This window comes from Triturus cristatus, chromosome 8, assembly GCF_964204655.1.
Source record: "Triturus cristatus chromosome 8, aTriCri1.1, whole genome shotgun sequence".
Lineage (NCBI taxonomy): Eukaryota > Metazoa > Chordata > Amphibia > Caudata > Salamandridae > Triturus > Triturus cristatus.
Genome location: NC_140591.1, coordinates 867,619,227 through 867,639,785, shown reverse-complemented (window position 1 = coordinate 867,639,785; position 20,559 = coordinate 867,619,227). Strand labels below are relative to the sequence as shown.

Below are 20,559 nucleotides of genomic sequence, written 5' to 3'. Positions count from 1 at the left end.
TGCGATGACAACTTGAACAAGGGTCTCTGAGGTTAGACATTTAGCTATCTTCCTAATTCGTCGGAGCATAAAGAAGGATGCAAAGATTACTGCTCCAGTTAGAGGCTTCATAGATAGATCATCAGGCTATTTACTGATTTCTTATTGATTGGGAGAATTCCCATCTCGGAAGGCCAAAATGATTCCGCCCATTAGTCAATCTTATTTTTAGTAATGGGAATTTCAGTTTTATACAAATTCAGTTTGAGGTGGTTCCTGTTCATCCAGTTTCCGATGACCAACATCGTGGTTTTAAAAAGTTGTCAGATTTTTGGGAGTTATCAATTCTAAATAATAGATATACCCCAATGACACTACATCTCTGCTACATTCCATATGTATGAGGCCAACACAGTCGCCATTTTAACCCATTTCCTAGAACAAACATCTTCACACAGGTTTCAAAATGTAAACAATTGATGTACTTGCTCATTTAGAATTGTTTCATTCTGCATCACCTCCCCGATGTGTTTCCCTAATTGTCACCCCTTGATATCCAGATGACTATACCTTAAACTATTTCTAAACCCCAGATTCTAAACATTGAAGTTCAATATTATGCATAGTTCCTATATCTGAGTTGCATAAAACTTAGCCACGTAAAGTCGTACAACTGTAACACGTACCACCTGCTAAAGTTCCCTTTCTTTGGATTAAGTTTCATTGTATGGAATTAAAGGACGATAGGTTATGAACCATAAACAATAAAAATAATAATAATTATCTCACCAGCTCCAGGAACCGTTGCTCCAATGCTTTGTATTCTGGTGAATTTTTGTTAAACAGATCCTCAGAAAACATCATGTTGGTAACCCGGAGACTAAAAAACACCACAAGACCACGGGCTGGCATTGACATATTAATGCCATTCTCATATGTGGATAAAAGAACTCCAGCCATCTCTGTAGAGTAGGCATTTTCATCTGTCATCATTATCCTCTCCTCTTGGTTTGTTTCTGGTTGGTAATACACGGTGCCCAGGTTTTCTAGTTCCAGAGAAATGCCATCAACGTCTGGAATGGCTTCGCTATTGTGCGTCACTGAGAGAGTGAGAGAGTTCTGCTCTGGTGGCTGCTCAGAAGGAACATTGAGCCACTGATCTTGATGGTCCGGAGTATGCACTCCCATAATTCCTAGCTCCTGTTCATTCAACGCGTTCTCTATGGTAGCCGTTGTAGCTACGGAGTTCACAGTAAAGTCAAAATAATTCAGGGATGGAGCATCATGAGCTTCACTGGGTTGCTCTGAAGCCAATGCTAGATCTGCTGTGTAAGGAAGACTGCTTGTCACCTCAACATGTTCACCAGGCGGAGAGGTTGTGAAACCATTCTGCTCTACCATGACCGTGTCAGAGGATGATATACCTAAGGATTCTGTTGTGTCTTCATTGATAACATTTTCGGTCTCTCTGCTTGTCCTTTCAGTTGGCTCTTTTCTCTGTATACCGACATCCATTGAATCAGTGCCCTCGTTACCACCGAACTGTGCATTTGATATTTGATTTACCTTGTGGCTTGAATGGCTCAAAGTGTCTGGCTGTGCCACAGTTACATCATACTCTTCGTTTATCTTGTTGCTCTCAAAATGTGATACGTCTCCAGTTTGTTGCAATGAACTTGTAAATGGTTCCAACAGAGGCGCTTCCGTTTTAGTTACTTCCATAACAGGCATCTGAGGTGTGAACGATTCTGCAGTTGCTTGCCAGAATGGGTTTGCTGAGCTGAAAGAGTCTTGATTTGGGAGAGCTAAAGATGAATACTCCACCGACGTCTCCAGGGTAAATGACGGCTCAGTAAGCAAATGGTCCAGCATGCCAGATGATTCCTCTGATTCCACTAACAGGTCAATTGTTGGAGGTTTCAGTGTCCAGGAAGCAGATTTCTGCTCGGTGGTCACCTCCAAGAAGGCTGGTGTGTCTGGTGTGGGTTCAGTGGCAATCAACTGATCAGCTTTTTCTAAATGTTGTATGAACTCTGTCATTGGTGTCACGTCCCCATCGCTGTACTCCGTGGGCACGACTTTGATATAATCTGTAACAAAATCCCCAGGATTCTCTTCATCCGTGATCTGGACTGATTCATTGTCCCCCAACAGTGGATAGAAGGCGGGTAAGGGAGCCGCTGTAGTCCACGCCACGCCCTTTACATTGAACCCTTGTCCCGAAAGATCAAACCCTGAACCAGATCCACCATCAATAAAGATCTCTTTCCCAAGATGTATGTCTGGGGGTGCAACATTTCCCTCTAAATGTCTCTCACCCATCTCGATACTATTGGGAGAGATAGAGGCAGGGTCCGGAGATACAGCAGGCTCAGTTGGACAAGAGTCTATGGTGTTACAGTCGGAAAGCGGAATGTGAGTAGCATCAGCCAAGGGAGGCAACATATTGCCCGCGTCCTCATTTGTATGGTGAAAGGTCCTGTCACTGATTGCTGGCTCCTCTGCTGCGATTGCTGAAGTCACTATGGCAGTGTTGACTTCCATGTGTAATTGAGAGACCATCGTTGGTGCGAGGGTGACAGGAAATATTGCAACTTCACTGGAGGGTTGAACGTCCTTTGGCACAACAGCAGAAGGCGTTTTGGACTCAGTCAGTTCTAAAGGCAACTTGCTGCTGAAAATAAGGCCTTCTGACTCCTCTTCTCCGACGTCTGGAACTCCTAAAAGAAGAAAGAAAAGAAAAGGGATTTAAATGCTATTTAATGACCTAATCATATACTCGCAATGATCAGTTTCCCTGCAATCCTTACTTATGAATAGTTGATAGAAAACACACATTTATCCTCTTGCAAGAGCTCTCTATCCTGTTCTCGCTCGAAAAGAAAATTGGCACATAGCTTAAGAGACAATACAAAATACTCGCTGCATTTATTCTTGAAGAAATATTCATAACGCAACTACAGCAGAAGCAGACATTATCAGCGTATAATGGAGTTAAAAATGTTTTCGAAGCAATAAATCGAGCAAGAATGAATGCTGTCCTATCCATAAAGCTGTGTTCCTATTTCCTTTTCGAGCGACAATTCGAAATACTCAAGCCTGTTTCAGCCTGGACCTCCAACATGAAAAGGATAGCCTACACCTGCGGTAATCTCAAAATTACTTTTCGCAGGGAGGCGCTGCCGGTAGACATCAGTTCTGAGAACGTATGTATTTATTATTGAATTTAAATAAATTATAATTTATGATCGTTTATGCTTTGCTTTTACTCTGAGCTTCTCAATTGAAATAAAGAACCAGCGTTGCGCACAATGTTAGATTTGAAGCTCAGCATAGGCTAGACTGGCGGAATTTCGTAGGCATTTACTCCTCAATGTGGCATGTCAGCACTTTCAAACCGCAACCGCGCCTCACTTACCAATCCGACCTGCGAAATTCCAAAGGGGTAGCGCTGCCGCCGGGGAGACGGGGAGGCAACAGGAAAACCCGTTGGTTTCCCCAGGGTGGTTTTAATGGATACACAAACTGGAGAACTTGCAAAATGTTATGAATTAAAAAGGGGAATGAATCACATATGTGATGCCAGGGCCTACGAATGTTGTTCAAAGGCCCTCATACACTGTAACTGATTGTTAGCGGTATATCTTGATTCTCCACTTGTAGAATGACCAGCACTGGGTTTGCAAACCATGATTGATTTAGAAGATTAATGAGATGCATGCAACTCAACAAGACAACAGAAGCCCCAAGCCCTGAACCCAAGGCCTTCTAACTGGAAGACTGCTCTTTCTCAGTCCAAGCCAGCAAACTTTAGAACGCCTTCCCATTCCACTGAAGAAAATTATACAGCTAACTCACCTCTCAGAAGACAATACAAACTTGACTTTCCAAGCTTCAGACCTCTGAGAGATCTTTCATATCTCTTTAAGGCCAAGCCAATCAAAACTAGAAACTCAGCAACCATTCTGTACAAATGCCAGGCCAACCAACCATAGCACATACATAGGAGTTCCAGCTGAAGTCCTTAACGATGATAAAGCTCCCATAGAAACACACTAAAATATGGCAAAGATGGGCTAACTACAGAAATCTACCACTGGAGTCACACACCACAGTAGACAGTCGATTAGATTAAGAAATAACGGCATATGGGCATGAACAGCATGATTCAGCCAAGGCTCGTAAATAATGTGGGGATGCGGGAGACCACAACCCAGAATGTAATGCTGAATGGCGCATGGTTTTGTATAGCTTTGTTATCTTTGTGCTGTGTTTTTAGTTATACGCTGCATGTACAGCAGATGGGACAAGTGGTATCATTGTCATATCCTAAATTTGAGATGTATGTCTCATATAGCCCAGATCCTCTGGGTCCACAAAATGCAAATGCTAATAAAATTTGTTGTAAAAAAAATAATAAGACGACAAAGCTACCCTTATACTCTACACAGACACCGTAGACTGAAATTATAGAGTATGAAGTGCGCTTAGCGCCTTCTCACACACCCATTAAAAATGTATGCAAAAACAGCAGCCCTAGGTTTGTGGCACAATGACCAGATCAAATGGTAGGGCCTGCTGCAGCACACTGAACTTTCCCCACATAGGACATACTACAGCTACACATTCCACAAGCAACAATACTGGTGCTCCTGTAAATGATCTTGCTCTGGACAGTTTGAGTGCTGTAATTCCACATTAGTGGTAGGTATGTGTATTATACACATGGCACATAACGTAGCATAACCTAGAAATCCAATACGGACAACCATTTGAAACCAGTCATATTATTTATAGATGACTGAAAGCAGTCAGCTGCTTTGAAGTTCACACCCCTGACAAATAGGAGACATAACTGGAACGCCAGAGGCAGCCTTAACTTGTATCATCAGTCTTTAGAGAGCCTCTAGGGTGCAGGGTTGTTTCACTTTAAAAATAAGCCACCTAAAGTTGATATTGGTCAGCATTTTAACACAGATCAGGGAACCCCAATAATCCTGAGGCGATTGGGTTTCCCATGTAAACATGTAAATATAAGAAGGAATAGGTTTAGAAAATTGAAACTATTGCTTTTAGATAGGTCTCAGCCAAATCCAACACAAGAAATTCAATTACATATAAAATAAGAATTCAGTGATGTTCCCAAGACTACTATATTACATTTAGCAACTTGTCCATATGTCTACTGCCGTCCCGGTTTAGGGAGATAGAAATTACCTTGAAGGATTTTACCTAGGCTGCAGGGTAACATAGAGTGGACTTAAAAAAGCTGAAACTACCACTGACATAGGTGTGGATTGGGGTTTTCTGGACCCTGAATTATATTACTTTGCTGCCCGGATTCAGTGGATGGCAAGATGGCTGGATGGTAGCCTCACACAAGAGCTAGGTCAAATGGGATGAGAAATATAAGGAGGTGAAAAGTGTTAGGATCTTGGGTCTACAGAGGAAATCAAACACAGTATCCTAACAGCAATTCTTCTGAAATGCTAGAGGCAGTTTGTGAGTAAAATTGCACCTGACTAACTATATCCCCCTACCATAATCCTGGTGTGATTGCCGACCAACAGAAACTGGTTTAAGCACCCAATGTTAACTCCTTGGACAGATACAGGAACGACCACAGTTGGTGATTTATTTCAAGGTGTTTAACTGCTGCCACTTACTACCCTGGTGGATGAAGTGAGACTTCCACCTTCTCAGTTTTTGACTTATGCTTCAATAACACGAATTATCAAGAATAGATGGAAATCTAATAACTGTGAGAGGAAAACCCATGGGATTTTGTACCTCCTATTTACAGTGGGTGACAGCCGTAATCTGGTAACCTGGAGCCTCATGTACAAAGCAATTTTACAGTCGCAAAAGATCAAATCAGAGCCTTAGCGACCTCAAAATGGCATTTTTAAACATACAAAACGTACTGAATCACAATTTGGGTTTGTGAGTAAATGCTGAATCAATATTTGGAAGAGGCATGTACAGGGCACCCCTCCCAGATACCAATTATTTAAGGTAGGCATGAATGATTTGCTACCGAAATTCAGTCCCAAAAAAATATTATATTACCACCAACTCAAGGGAGGTGATAACCATTCACAAATGGCAAGAGAAGACCTCTTCCTTTTTAGGTCTTACCTAGCATTGCAGCGCGCATGCGCTGCCCGCTCTGCTCGGCTTCTTGTAATCGAGGAGATTTCAGAAGTGGTGATTAAGGCCTGCCTCTTCTTTTAATTGGTTTGCGTCATTGTGTATGCTAAACGCTGTCTTTCTATTGTAAAGGAGGCTTATTAGTCCCTCCTTGTTACCGCCCTGTCTCCTTTTAGACCCACCCACCTGGACTGGATCTTTTACTTGTGGCCTGACACGGTCTCCTTCAGAAGTCGGTGAGCACTCTTTTAATTGTATTTTCAGCGCAGTCCGCTTCGGCTGTGCTCGTTTTTTTAAAATGTAATTATTTTCTCGCAACGGCTCTCTGCGAGCGGGGTGGGATTACAGGGTCTTGGTTGCTCAGTGTTTGTCCCAGTCTTTGTAGGTTTGCTGCAAGCTGCTCGCACAATTAAAACGAAGGCTGCTATTCTTATTTTATCCGCTAATGTGGCCATAATTGAACCAACGGTGGCAAAATAGCATGTTATCTTAGTATATATATGTAAAGAGCGATGGATCGAGAAATTGCTTTTATTTTCAGCACGGTCCGCTTCGGCCGCATTTGTTTCTTTATTTAATTATTTTCTCATTCTCGCAATGGCTGGCCATAGTTGCTCAGTGTTTGTCCCAGTCTCTGAAGGTTTGCTGCAAGCTGCTCTCACCGTGTGTGCCAAGACACATTATTTAAAAATAGGGATATCACAACGCCCGACGAAAAGGTTGAAAACTTGTTGAAATGCAGCGCCGATGGCCTCCAGTTCTCTGTCTTTCTAATGAGAGCAAGAAGCACAGAACAGATTCTCTCAGACTTCTGAAAAACTACTATAAAATTAAGTGCGTCAGGAATCGTTTGTATGTGTAATCGGCCATAAAACAGGTAATGCATAACAGGGAGCAGCCATTATGACCCCATAATGCCCTCGAGTGGATGTGAAGACGTTCACTAAGACAAAAGTACTCATCGTATCAAAAGTGCCTTTATATAACGCTTACGTTCCCCGACGAGGAGCTAGAGTGCTTTCACAAATCTTATCGAGTGTTCAAATGGGAACAAGGTAACTGTACCTCGAGCCGCTGCCTTTACTGTTGGACACAAACTCAACTGGTCATGCACAAGGACATTTTGAATTACTTGTTGTCCACAAAACGTTGTTTGGATATTGCCTTAACTTTGCAGCGACACACGCCATGAGGCGATTTTATCACATGCTTGCAAACACAGTACATTAAGATGCACAGAAGCGTGAGAAACGATCTTATGAGGCACGTGTAAAAGAAGCCTCGTATGTGAGGTGCAAAGTGAGACGCATGGTGCTTGTGCGAGAACCTTACAAATGGGAAAAGCTTGCAGCGTGCCAAATGCTAAGATGTGCATGTGTGTGTGTGTGATACAGGTACGCGCGCCAGAAGCCTGACATGAAGTGGGAAACGCACACAGACGATGAACATAGTTAGTTATACAGTACGAGAGGGATGTGTGTGGGTGGTACTCAGAAGTGTGGTGTGTTCGATGAACACAGCACGAGGCCAAGGGAGATACTTGCAAACTGTGTGAGAAACGCTTGCAAATGAGTACACTGCACGAGGTCACAAAAGAGCAGTGCATGAAATGCTCACAAGCACAACAAACTCAAGTATGTGGGAGACTTAAACACATGAATCATTTTGAATGTAATGCTTGGTACGGTGTGTGCTCCTGACAAACACGGGAAGCCCTGCGTGGAGTATGAATAGAAACACAGGGCGGTGGAAGCTCATTAACATGGGAAATTAGTGTGAGGTGCTAACAAACGAGGCCTGTGTGAGGTACTGCATGTGTTTTACGACACATGGGGACCCTGCTGTGAGAAAACAAACGTGTAGCAGAGGCTCATAAACACAAGCATTTGCAATGCAGTAGGTCTCGCATGTATTCGAGTTTAAGCTATTAGCATTGTAAATGACAATGCCCTTTATTTATGTTTTAAAAAAATAGTCATTGTTATTTGCAAAATCAATAGCACTAACTCGCGTAAATGCGAGACCTATTGTATTGCAAATGCTTGCTGTGAATGTCAGTGGCGTAGCAAAAGTTTAAGGGGCCACCCTGCAATGTACACAGAGGGGCCCCCACTCCGCATTTTATTCAGAGGCCTCAGACCGTAGTTCTGTTCTGAGGGGGCCCCCTGCAGCTGGGGGCCCACCGCACCGCAGGGGATGCGGGGACCTGTGTTACGCCCCTGGTGAATGTAGACAAAAACTTGTTTAGGAGCAGGCTTCCAGTTTTCCTTTTTGTAAAATGGGCTGCATTTAAAAATAACAGATTGCTGCATTCAAAAGCAATCACAGACATGATGGTCTACTGACCCCAGCAGGTCACAAATGGCTGTAACTCTAGCCAATCAGTGTGGGCTGAAATTTGCGACCTAACTCATACATATTAATGAGGTAGGTCAAATTGCAACGCACTCCGATTATGTATTTTGTGAACCAACCTATTAATGTATAGGTCGGTTTGCAAAATACTAATGCGTTCGGTAGAAGTCAGTGCACAAACTAAAACCACTTCTGAATCCAATATAATACATGCCAAAAATGAAAAATGCAAATTGATATTCGTCGCAATGTACGATTTCTTATTTGAAATATTAGTACATGAGGCCCCTGGTGCTTTCGCTCCCTGATAGAAATGACTAAACATGACCTTCCAAGCATGAATAGTAATTAGAAAGCTGAGTTTGATAGAGATCTCAGTAGCAAAGAGTGTAAAGAACTTTAGATTACACACAAACACGTTATAGGAACATGAGACCTAAATATATCTAATTCACCCATCTTCATATGGCCTATGACTCCTAAGCAGACAAACCTAATGTTGGGTACTGTGGATATTATCTGTCCTAGGTGTGTTGAGATGATACTGTTTATTATTTTATGGTCTGGAATGGTCACGAGATACAGGTATTCTAGAGAATAGATGTGGAACAGTTAAAGTCTGCTTTGTGTAAAGAAGTACTGTATGTGCTGGGAGCCTGCTGCTAGTATTGTTCCAAAGGCACAAACCATGGAAAGCAGGTAATAAGTTCACAGATCTGCCATTTCTCTTCGCTAAATGACAAGTTGGAATGCATTGGAGATCAAGAACGCCACCTTCAAAAGATAAATGGTGACATGATCTGCCCAGGTGGACAAAGTCTGGAGACCTTGCATTGCAAGCGGAGAAGAAAAGGGGACTTACTCCGCAGTATGCTGTTTGTTCACTTATGGGATGAAATCCTTTGAACAATGATCCCCAAAATTAGGCAACAAATATAAGTCCCTGTGGAGAAACATTGGGGCACATTTACTAAACGTTCATGCAATGCAGGGCAGGAAGCAAAGTTGCTGTGCTGCATTGCATGAAAGGGAGAGAGCAGATATGCTCCATATTTAGAAAGATATGGAACACTACTGCTCTTTGCTTATGCTGGTACACTGTGTAAAGCCTAGCACCAATGGAGGCACCCTTGCACAATAGTGAGTCTCCGCATTTATAAAATTACTATAAGAAAAATTCAAATAGCAGTTTTTGAATAACAAACAAATAGTAAACTTACACAAAAGTGTATGTTTGCCTTTGTGAATCAGGGCCACTGAATTGCTGTACCTCATATAATGACCCCATGATACCTAGTCCTGTCTCCCTACAAACCTTTGTTGCAAATTGTGTAAACTCTGTGTACAACCATATCGGTAGGGCTGGTGCATAGGCCCTGACTGTTTTGGTCCGGCTCAGATTCAATTTCCAGCAGTGATGTGCAGCCACTGAAAGACGAGAGTGTGGCTACACTAGGTTCTTGTGTGTTAACTTAAGTGTAATTTGAGATTGGTCAGAGGTGGCACCAAAGTATCGGGCTAGTTCACTCGTCTCAATTTTATTCAACCAATGAGACACCCACGGGGGGCGCTAGAGAGCCCACTGCGGAATGGCTGCCTCCTGAGACAGCTCCGCCGATCAGGCTCAAAAAGCGGCATTATATGGACATGGCGAGCTCGAATCTACCTACAGCCGACATATTCTAACGTCGGAATGTCTGGGTCATGCGAGGAGTGCATAGCGATGTCTCCGGCGGCATTCCTGTGCCGCTAATCGGAGTCTGACGGAGCAGCGGGGATATCAGCACTAGCGCGGACAAAATGGCGGCACCCTGAAGCTGTGATCCCGTCGGAGCGAAAAAGACGAGACGCGGAGAGGGGTATCATGGCTTTATGCGGATGAGCTCTGGCGCCCGGATGGCCGTGCTGCGGGGGAGATCCGGCTGAAGTGGCGAGGCTGATGTTTCCGTGGGGAATGGCGTGTGGCAAGCGGGCTGCCTGTGGAGATCTGTCCTGTGCCCCGTTCAAAATGGCGGTTAGCGCTGTGGATGGAATACACTGCCATACATAGCAAGCGCTAAGACCAAGACCGCGGTGGCCTGGAGCCGACCCACACGCTGCTTATCCCGGAGGCTGTGCTGCACCTGGACTATGCGGGTGAGATCGCAACAGTGTGCTAAGCTGTGTGGAGTATATGCAAGATGCCTGCTGACCGTTATTGTCCACGGATGTTTCTGCTATGTTGGATGCCCAGGGGGGGTTGGTGATCTGGCGCTGTGAAGTATGTCCCCCCAGATGTAGTTGCGACGCATAACACCGTCGACCACGTGAGGGGGTGAATTCTGCTGTCGGCGGGACGTATGGTGAACAACGTGCGTGAGTGGTGGTGCTGCTGTGCACATGGCATCCGCTATCAGTGGAGTGCAGCGTTGTACTAGCGGCGTGCAGGAAACGGGGTGAATCCCACGAAGTAACTACTGAGGGGCTGTCCCCGGCGTGCAACGTACACGTGTATGGCCCGTTTCTCGACTGGGGTGCAGTTGTGGCATTGGAACCTACTCGCTATTTCCTTGTGTGCTGCGGCAACGTTGTGGGGGCTAATTCATTGAGACGGTGTGCTGCTTGGCGACAGTGGAGTTGCGGTGCAGTCTGGTGACCTGTGACCGGTGTGCTGAGCGGGGTCTCTTGACTCTGGCTGAGAGGGGAGCCTGCGCGGCGCGAGGATGGGGAAGCCGGACAAGCTGCAATCCAGGTTGCCATTTGACACCAAAAAGAATGCAAAGGATGCAGTGATCTCCCCAGTGGCGGAACCAGTGCCCAATCCAGAGGTACCTACTGGCATGGAGGGAGTCCTGCAGGCCATACAGCGCAGTCTGCAGGATATTAATGGCAAGTTGGACACCATCACCCTACGGGTGGACAATATGTCGGCCAAGCTGGACGGACATGGCGAGCGCCTGGCGGAGGCGGAAACCCGGATCGCAGCAAGTGGAAGATGAGGCGCATGGCACAACGCAGAAATGCAGTGAAATGGAGAAGCTGCTTGAAGTAATAAAAAGTAAGGCGGAAGATTTAGAAGCGCGTTCGAGGCGCAATAACATCAGAATCGCGGGAATTCCGGAATCCACAAACACAGGTCGCATGGAAACATATATTGAGGAGCTGGTTAGAAGCGTGTTTGGAACGGAAAACCTCTCAGCTATTTTTGTGGTGGAACGTGCGCACAGGACTCTTGCTCCGCGGCCAAAGCCGGGCGCCACTCCCCGGCTGATTGTTGCCCGAGTTCTGAACTATAGAGATCGCGATACCATCCTAAGACTAGCTCGTGAGAAACGACAAATCACCTACCAGGGTAACACGCTGGAGTTCTTCCCGGACTTCACTATGGCAGTTCAACTGGCGCGAAAAGAATTCAACCCAGCAAAACAGAAACTACGTGATCTACATATTGAATACGCCATGCTCTACCCGGCGAGGCTCCGGGTGTCGCATGACGGCCGGCAGACAATCCTCCAGACGCCGAAAGCGGCGCACGACTTCCTTAAGAAAATTGGTACCAAACGCAAAGAACGAAGGCAGTTGGATCAACACCGGGAGTCGGATATGGATGCCGAACTAGGTTGAAACAGTCTTTACATTCAGGTTGAAATGTACCGGTAAGATCTGTACATGCACTTTTGTAGATGACTGTTCTACTGCGGTCCCATGTGGTCCAGCAGGGGTGAGTTCGAGACGCAAAAATGACAATGGTGATCATAAACGAGTTGACTGGTCCTATGTCGGGCCATCCTGGTCTGGAATTACCGAACTGTTGTTTGCGTGCTGTGTACATCTGTAATGTAAACTGTGTTCGGAGGGCGGGCGCTTCCGAAATGGGGGCGATCAGGAATCTGTAGTACACTAGCATCTAGGTTATGTTGCAGCCACAGTGCGTGTTCGGCTCGGTTGATGACCGGTTCCGGGTCTTGGGTGGCGGTTGGCGGGTTGGCCATGTTACCAGGGAAGTATAGATTGGTGGCGAGACATCAAGCTGGATTGGTGTAATGCACCAGATGCCCCTGGGAGGGGAAGCAATGGCTGACAGTTCCAAACGTGGGCCTACTGATGTCTATTATGTTAAAAAAGGATCGGGAAACTATGGATGGTTAGGTTTGAGGAACCTCGCACAGAACATGGATGCCTGACCACATCCATTCTAATGGATGGAGTTGTGAGCTCTCGGTGGACCCCCGAAGCGGGTGCTCCCCAATCTCAGTTAAACTATGTTGTTATATAAGGGTGGGGTATGGCTTTGGCATGGTTGGGTTGCTGAAGTGGGAGGAGGGTGGGTGTACTGGTGTTGGGGACTGTTATGCAGGTTATGGTGCATGAGAAACATGGCTGAATCCCAGAATTGCATTTGGCTGTACAACTTTATGCTGCTGATCAACTATGATTGCTATGGTGTAAATGACTCCCGAGCCAATACTTGGAGAAGGTCTTTGGTCCGATGGCTGATATGAAATCACGTGCCAATCGCTTGAACTTCCTGACCTGGAATGTCAGGGGTCTTAATAACCCTAGAAAAATCGGGCAGGTATTTGCATATTTAGATAGACATCAAATTGACATTGCCCTACTGCAGGAAACGCATCTTGCACCCGCCTCACATGTTCACATAGGGAAGAGATGGGCGGAGGCAATAAAAGGCTCCTCATACTCTTCTTATTCCAGAGGGGTGCTTATCCTGATTAAAAAGGGAGTGCAGTTCAGTATAGAGGACACTATTACGGACGAAGTCGGGAGGTCTGTCCTTATAACGGGTACGGTACGGGGTCAGAGACTAGCATTGCTAAACACATATGGTCCGAATATAGATGACCCAGACTTCTATCATAACATATGGCGTACACTTAGTGAACTACCAGACATCCCGCTAATCTGGGGGGGTGATTTTAATATCGCACTCAATGATAAGTTTGTCAGATCGGATGGGTCCGCTGAACCACACAAAAGGGCATTAAGTACACTACAGGATGTCATGATTGACAGACATTTGGCGGATATTTGGAGAACACGGCACACTGAGACTAGGGAAGCCACACACGTCTCGGTTGCGCATGGTAGCTGGTCTCGCCTAGATTATTATTTTTTTCAAAAATATTTTTATTTGCATTTTCAACACCGAAACATAACAAGCATGTCAGAATGAATCGTGCAACACCATCCACCTCCGTCACTACCCTCCTCCCTCCATCCCCAGCGCCCCGTAGTGCCTGACATTGCCATAATAGAGAGGAAAGCACCCTCCCTCCTGTGCCCCAGCCGCCTCCAACACCCTTCCACCCATCATGGAAGTGATCTAGCCGCCCCCCTCCCCCTTCAAAGCCCCCCATCCATGCCATGATATCGTCTCCACTTCCCCCACACTCTGGAGAATTTCATCGGGCAGCTTCTCGCTGCATATGTCACTCGTTCAGCCGCCATATAGATGTCAATCCCCCTCCTCCAGTCAGCAAGCCTAGGGGGGCGACGGGCTCCCCATTCCCGCGCCACGTCCCTCTTGGCCACAATTAATGCTAGCGTCAGGAAGATGAGGTGGGGCCGGGTCAGATCTATATCATTCGCTATCCCCAGTAGAACTAATTTAGGGTCCATGGGCAGTGGCTCTTCAAGAATGTCCCCCAGTTCTGTTATTATCCTTGCCCAGTACCTTTGGAGAACCTCACATTCCCAAATGGTGTGGTAGAATTGCCCTCGGTATGGCCACACCGTAAGCAACTAGGGTCGACGGCCCGCCCCATCCGGTGTAGGCGGAGTCTATCATAGTAGACTCTGTGGAGTATCTTGAGTTGGATAAGTCTGAGTCGAGATTTGATCGCCACCTCCCTAGGGTGCATTAGGGCAGTTTCCCAGTCGAGTGTGTCCATCTCCCCCACGTTCGCCTCCCAAACCATCCGCAATTTCACCAGTCCTTCCGGGATGTTATTAATAAGGGTTTTGTATGTCAGGGAGACCAGCCTGGCCTGCACCTGCTCCTGTAGCAGGCAGCCCTCCAGTGGGGCATATTCCGGCAGGGGGTCCGCTAGCTAGAAGGACTTCAGGGCACCCCGGCGCTGGAGGTCTCCCAGCACCGAAATGCAGATATCGTCCCACCGTCGGAAGCTTTCCACCGTCACTCTTGTTGCCGACAGAAGTGCTGCCCTCCCCTTCCCTCCATAGATATAGTGCAGGCAGGATCGGCCGGCTAGCTTCCCCCTCTCCAGCCTATACGTAGGGTGATCCGCCGGTGCATGTAACCAGTCATTGATGGGGGTTAGATGTTCCGCCCAGTAGTATGCCTCCACGTTGGGGAGGGAAATCCCGCCATCGTATTGGTTTCTCTGGAGGGTCTCCAGCGCGATCCTGGGCTGTTTCCCCAGCCAAAGCAGTTCCCTAAGGCCCTCATTTATTTCCTGGAAGACCTGACGCGGGAGGGGAAAGTATTCATTTTAGAGCGCATAGAGAAGCCGCGGCAGCGTGATCATTTTATACATCGCCGCTCGCCCCAGCAGAGTAAGTGGGAGTGTCTTCCATCTACCTGCCTCCTCCTTAAAGTTCAGCAGGACCCTCTGGATGTTTTCTTTATAGGAGACAGCCCTGCTTTTCGTGATGTAGATTCCCAGGTAGAGAAACCCTTCCGCGGTCACCCGTAGCGCCTCAGGCAGAGCCGAGCCCAGGTCTCCCTCTCCGGGGTTGTACAATACCGACTTATGCCAATTTACCGTGTAGCCTGAGCGCGACCCATACCGGTCCAGCCGTGCGAAGAGGCGCGGCACCGAGGTTTCAGGGGAGGTAACATACAGTAGGATGTCATCCACATACAGCGATATTTTCTCCTCACTCCCCGCTCCGTCGTGGATTTTAAATCCCGCGATCTGCGCATCCTGCCGCTCCTCAAACGCCAGCACCTCTATGGTAAGGGCAAATAGGAGCGGGGACAGGGGACAGCCCTGACAGGTCCCCCGACGTATCGGGAATTCCTCTGAAAACATACCATTGACTTTGACCCGCGCTCGCGGGTCTGCGCATAGGAGCGTAATCCATTGCCGAAACTTCAGGCCAAACCCAAACTTCAACAACACGCTATCCAAGAAGGGCCAATGCACTGCGTCAAACGCCTTTTCCGCGTCTAGGGAGAGAAACACATTGGGTTCTTCTCGCGCGCACACCTCCATCAGCCAGTTGTGTGTCCTCCGTAGGTTGTGTCTAGTCGCCCTATCTGGCAAGAAACCGGTCTGGTCCAAATGAATTAGTCCAGGGACCACCCTGCGCAGTCGGAGAGAGAGTATTGTTGCCAGAAGTTTCACCTCTACATTCAACAGTGATATAGGGCGGTATGGTGAGCACTCCTCCGGCGGTTTGCCCTGCTTATAGATAGGGACTATCGTGGCCGTACGGAGATCTAACGGAAGCATCCCTTCTTCCAGCACCCCGTTGAATAGCGCCAGTACATGTGGGGCGAGGAGGTCTGCGGTTTTTTTAAAGAATTCCGCAGGAAACCCGTTAGGGCCTGGGGACTTTCCCGGGCAGAGCCTGGCGAGCGCCTCCCGTACCTCAGTCACTGTGAGCTCTGACTCAAGACTTTCCCGGTCTATCTCCTCTAACCTGGGAGTCTCAACCTCCTCCAGATATTGGCTGATTTCTGCTGTCGTACCTAGGTTTCGGGCCTCATAGAATGCTTGATAATAGTCTGCAAAGGTCTGTGCTATCTGGGCGTCGGTTCTACAGGGCCGGCCATCGGCCCCGAGCACCATGTCCACCCACCTCGCCTCCTGTTCTCTGCGGCTCAACCACGCCAACAGTTTCCCGGATTTATCCCCTACATCGTATAGGCGATGCAGGGTAGCTAGCGCCTGGGTCCTGGCCTCATTACTCGTTAGGTCTCGATATCGCTGCTGTGCTTCTAGCAGCCTTCGGAGCGCGGGTACCCCCCCCCCCCCTCCCTGACATATTGCTTTTCCAGGTCTAAAACACGCAGCTCAAGGACCATAGTGTCTTCCCGCTGCCTTCTTCTGTCCCCCGCGATCCTGCTTTGTATTTTATCTCGAAGCACTGCCTTCATGGCCTCCCAGATCGTCACCCTGGAGTCCACCGAGCCCAGATTATCCGCCAAATATACTTTCACGTCTGCCCTGAAGCCCTGCAATAACTCCTTGTTTTGTAAGTCCCAGGCCGCCAGCCTCCAATTCCCAGCCTGTGCCCCTCGTCCCACGCCCAACGTCACCATCAACAGTGAATGGTCCGAGATGCCCCGCGCCAGAAAGTCAGCCCGGCTCGTCACCTCCAGCACATGGTGGGGTAAAAAGACGTAATCTAGTCTGGAGTGCACCTTGGCCGCCCCCGAAAAGTAGGAGTACTCCCTGGTCTCTCGGTGAAGCCATCTCCAGGCATCCGTCAGCCCCACCGTGTCAGTAAAGTGCGCCAGAGGGGAACATCCCAGGGGGCCCAGTCGCTCCCCCGACCTGTCCCTATCGGGGTGCATCACATCATTGAAATCTCCCCCCACTACATGCTGCGCGTCCGGCGTATTCAGGATGATATCCGTCACCCTTGCAAGTGTTCTCGCCTGTAGCCGAGGGAGTGCATAGACCGACTCCACCGTCATCTTCCGGCGTCTCCACGTCCCCGCCACTCCGACATATGTGCCTTGGGGATCTGACCATGTGTCTGTCACTATGAAAGGGGGGGACTTCCGCACCAGGATGGCCACGCCTCTGGAACCGGACGTAAACCCTGCATGCACTAGCACCTTTTACGCTCCTCTAGCCAAGAACCCACATCGTGTCCCCCGCAGGTGTGTCTCCTGTAACAGTAATATGTCCGGCACCTGCCGCTTAACTAGTGCCATGACCAATCCCCTCTTTATCTTTGTACTTGACCGTTGACATTCCATGTGAGGATTTTAATCGACCTACCATCACTTACCCCTCCCTCAGGGCCCTCCCTCCGTTCAGAAGACATCATACTGAGTCACCTCATTGCCGGGGAAGTCTCTTGTGTAGTGTCCATAGGTAGCAGTGTTCATTCCATGTGCGACATGCCTAACAACAGAAAACCAAACCTTGAACCCCCCCACCCTACCACCCTCTGGTCTCCCCCAAACTTCCCTGTCCCCCAACCAGTGGACCCCAAAGAACCCCCCCCACCCCACCCCCTCCTCCCGTCCAGCCCCATCGCCGTCCAAGTGACAGAAATACCGCTGTGCAGGGGAAGGAGGTCTGTCGCCCACCCACTAGGGACCTCGTCACATGCTCACCCGCTTCACCCCTCCGCAGGAGTTTCGTGCCAGTGCCCGTAAACCCTACCCGAGAACCGAACCAACAATACCCCAATAGAAACCCCTCCCACCACCGTTAAAGAAATCTTGCTGAGAACAAACCAGGAGGGGAGAGAAACACAACTATACAAAAAAGGGGGGGGTAGACAACAACTTGCGTGCTCTCAGCGACAGTGTTCTCGACTGGCTGGCCTGTGCATCTCCGCCTCAAGAGTTAGAGTCCTGCAGCTCCCCCCTCGAGTTCTCCGTGTCCTGCGTTTGTCCCTGCTCCAAGTCTTTTATGGCGGCCGCCAAGGGGTGCATCGATCTTTCCTCCAGTTCCTCCCCCTCTGAGGCCGTACCCCCCGGTTCATCTTCCCCCTCCGAATGCGCCTTCTCTGCCAGGCAGCGGTAGCGTGAGCCCGCCGTCCGCCTCGATGCCAGGGAAGATGTACTTTCCCGCCTCCTCCTCCGAGGACCCATGGTCCCGTTCGGGGCCGGCGCCATGTCTCTACCGTTCCGGCCAAGCCTTACACCTTGGAGCCTCTGTGTTCCGCCGGCGCCGCCCCCTGGGTGGTCTCTCTCCGGGGGTCCCGGGGCCCCTGTCAGCTGCCGGCCCACCGGCGGACGCTCTTCCAGCCACTGCCAGGCCTCTTCCGGGGAGAGAAAAAAGAAGGACTTTTCTCCGTAGATCACCTTCAGTTTGGCCGGGAATACCAGCATGTACTGTATGTGAAGTGCTCTCAACTTGGCCTTAACTGCGTCAAAGGAGCGTCGCTGCTTTTGCACCTCCTGACTATAGTCCAGAAAGATCATGATGTGGGCATTCTCATGGCGGATGACCCCCAGTTTCCGAGCTTCGCGCAGAATCATGTCGCGGTCCAGGAAATTCAGAAAGCGTGCAATGACGGGTCTCGGTCGCGTCCCCACCGGCGGTTTCGCCATCAGTGCTCTGTGCGCCCGTTCAATTACGAAGCAAGAAGAGAATTTATCCTTCGGGAATGTGCGGAGTAGCCACGAGTGGAGGAACTCCGCCATGTTCGAGCCTTCAAGTCCTTCTCTAAAGCCTACAAAGCAGAGGTTGTTGCGTCGCGCCCTATTTTCGGCATCGTCCACTTTCCACAGGAGTTGCTTATGCGAGGCTTTGAGCTCTCCCAAATCGTTCTGCAGGACCTGCACCATGTCCTCGGCGTTCCCGATCCTGTTCTCAGTAGTCGTGACTCTTTCGGCTAAATTTCGAAAGTCCTGCCGCAGGAGCGTCACCTCCGACCCGACCTCCCCAATCTTGTGTTCCAGGGCCTCCCGGGACGCCTGTATAGCGTTCATTAATAGGGCCATATCTGATGTCGCCCCGCTCTGTGACGGCTCTCCCATCGAGGGGCCCATTGCGTATCTGTCCAATGTTCCCTGTTTGGGGGGCCTAGGGTCCAGGTTTTTCTTGCCCATTTTGGGCAACACCGCAACTGTCACTCCTTTGCGCTTCCTGGAGCGTTCTTGTGCCCCCACCGTGCCGTAGCACCTGCCGCCGTCCAGTTCACTGTCACCGGCGTGCCAACAGTGGAGAGCGCCGTCTCCGTCCTCGCCTCACCTCTTCGCCTCCCGTGACGTCCCTCGCGCTGGCTCCTGCCCCCTGAGGCCGACTCTGTCACCCCCCACGTTACTATTCTCCGGCCCCAGGCCCCCGGTACAGCGCCCTCGGCGGAGGGAGGGGGGAGGGGGGCCACGGCACTAAGAACAGGGGCCCCCCCGAAGATTGAGTACTCAGGCTCACCGCTCCCCAGCCAGGCTGCCCCTCCTTGAGCGTTCCGCCTCCTCCGTCACCGCCGCAGCCACCGGCCAGATCGCCCTCTGCGTGCAGTCCCGGTCCTCCGGCTCGCCTTCAGACGGACTTCTCCAGGAGCGCACCACTCAGTGGGGGCTACTCGTCGCGGTCCCAGCCTCTCGCGGATCCCGGGACCCACCTCGCTGACCCGTCCGGGCTCTCCAGCGTCCCTCGTCGGCCCTCACTCCAGCGCCGTCTCGGTGTCCAGGGTGAGTTCGCACTGCTCCGCTCGGGTCCCGCAGGGGCCGCAGTCCGCCCCCACCGCCTGCCTCGGGTACCGCCACCGATCACGCCGTCACTCTTCTCACGGCCTCCGAACGAAACCCGCCAGGGCCACTGCTGCAGCGTTGCTCTCAGGAGCGATATGCCGGCGCCAACTTAGGTCGCGCGCCCGCTCACAGTCACCGCCGGTTCCTGCCACCGGAGCGGGTCGTTAGTGCCTCGATCGGATGCCGGAGCCTCACCGGGGGGATGCCAATATTGCCTCGCGCAACTTCGCGTCGCTTTCGAGCATTCAGGCCGCCGTTATGGTAGTCGGATCTTTGTCGGTAGCCGGAGCCGAAGATACTCACGTCCTACTCGGCCATGCTGCTAGCCACGCCCCCATCTCGCCTAGATTATTGGTTGGGATCGGACGAGGTGCTGCTATGGACGAACTCCATTGCCCATCTCCCCAGGACACTATCAGATCACAACCCCGTGCTTTTGTCCTTAAACATACCATATTATACACCACCGCCGTATAGCTGGAGGTTCAATGCCAAGGCGCTGTTGGATTCTGTCTACACCGGCACTGTACACCAGGCCATTAAAGAATATTTTGACATTAACACATCCACGGTGGATGATCCGGGGCTCTTGTGGGAAGCCTTCAAGGCTACGATCCGGGGGTGTGTGCCTGGGTACTGCGGCCGGTATCGTCAAAGATATCAGGCAACAGCTAGCTAAGCGTGAGGATAGGATGCGTGCCCTAGAAAATGAATATGAGAATACGCAC

General features: G+C 49.5%; 1 protein-coding gene across 1 annotated transcript in view; it reads right to left on the bottom strand.

Moving 5' to 3' along the window:
- The window catches only part of IMPG2 (interphotoreceptor matrix proteoglycan 2), a 771,041-nt gene that overhangs the window by 185,107 nt on the left and 565,375 nt on the right, over nucleotides 1-20,559 (bottom strand). The window contains exon 16 of the mRNA XM_085622398.1: nucleotides 769-2,699. Coding sequence (XP_085478524.1) covers nucleotides 769-2,699 — 1,931 coding nt within the window. The remainder of the gene's footprint in view (nucleotides 1-768; nucleotides 2,700-20,559) is intronic.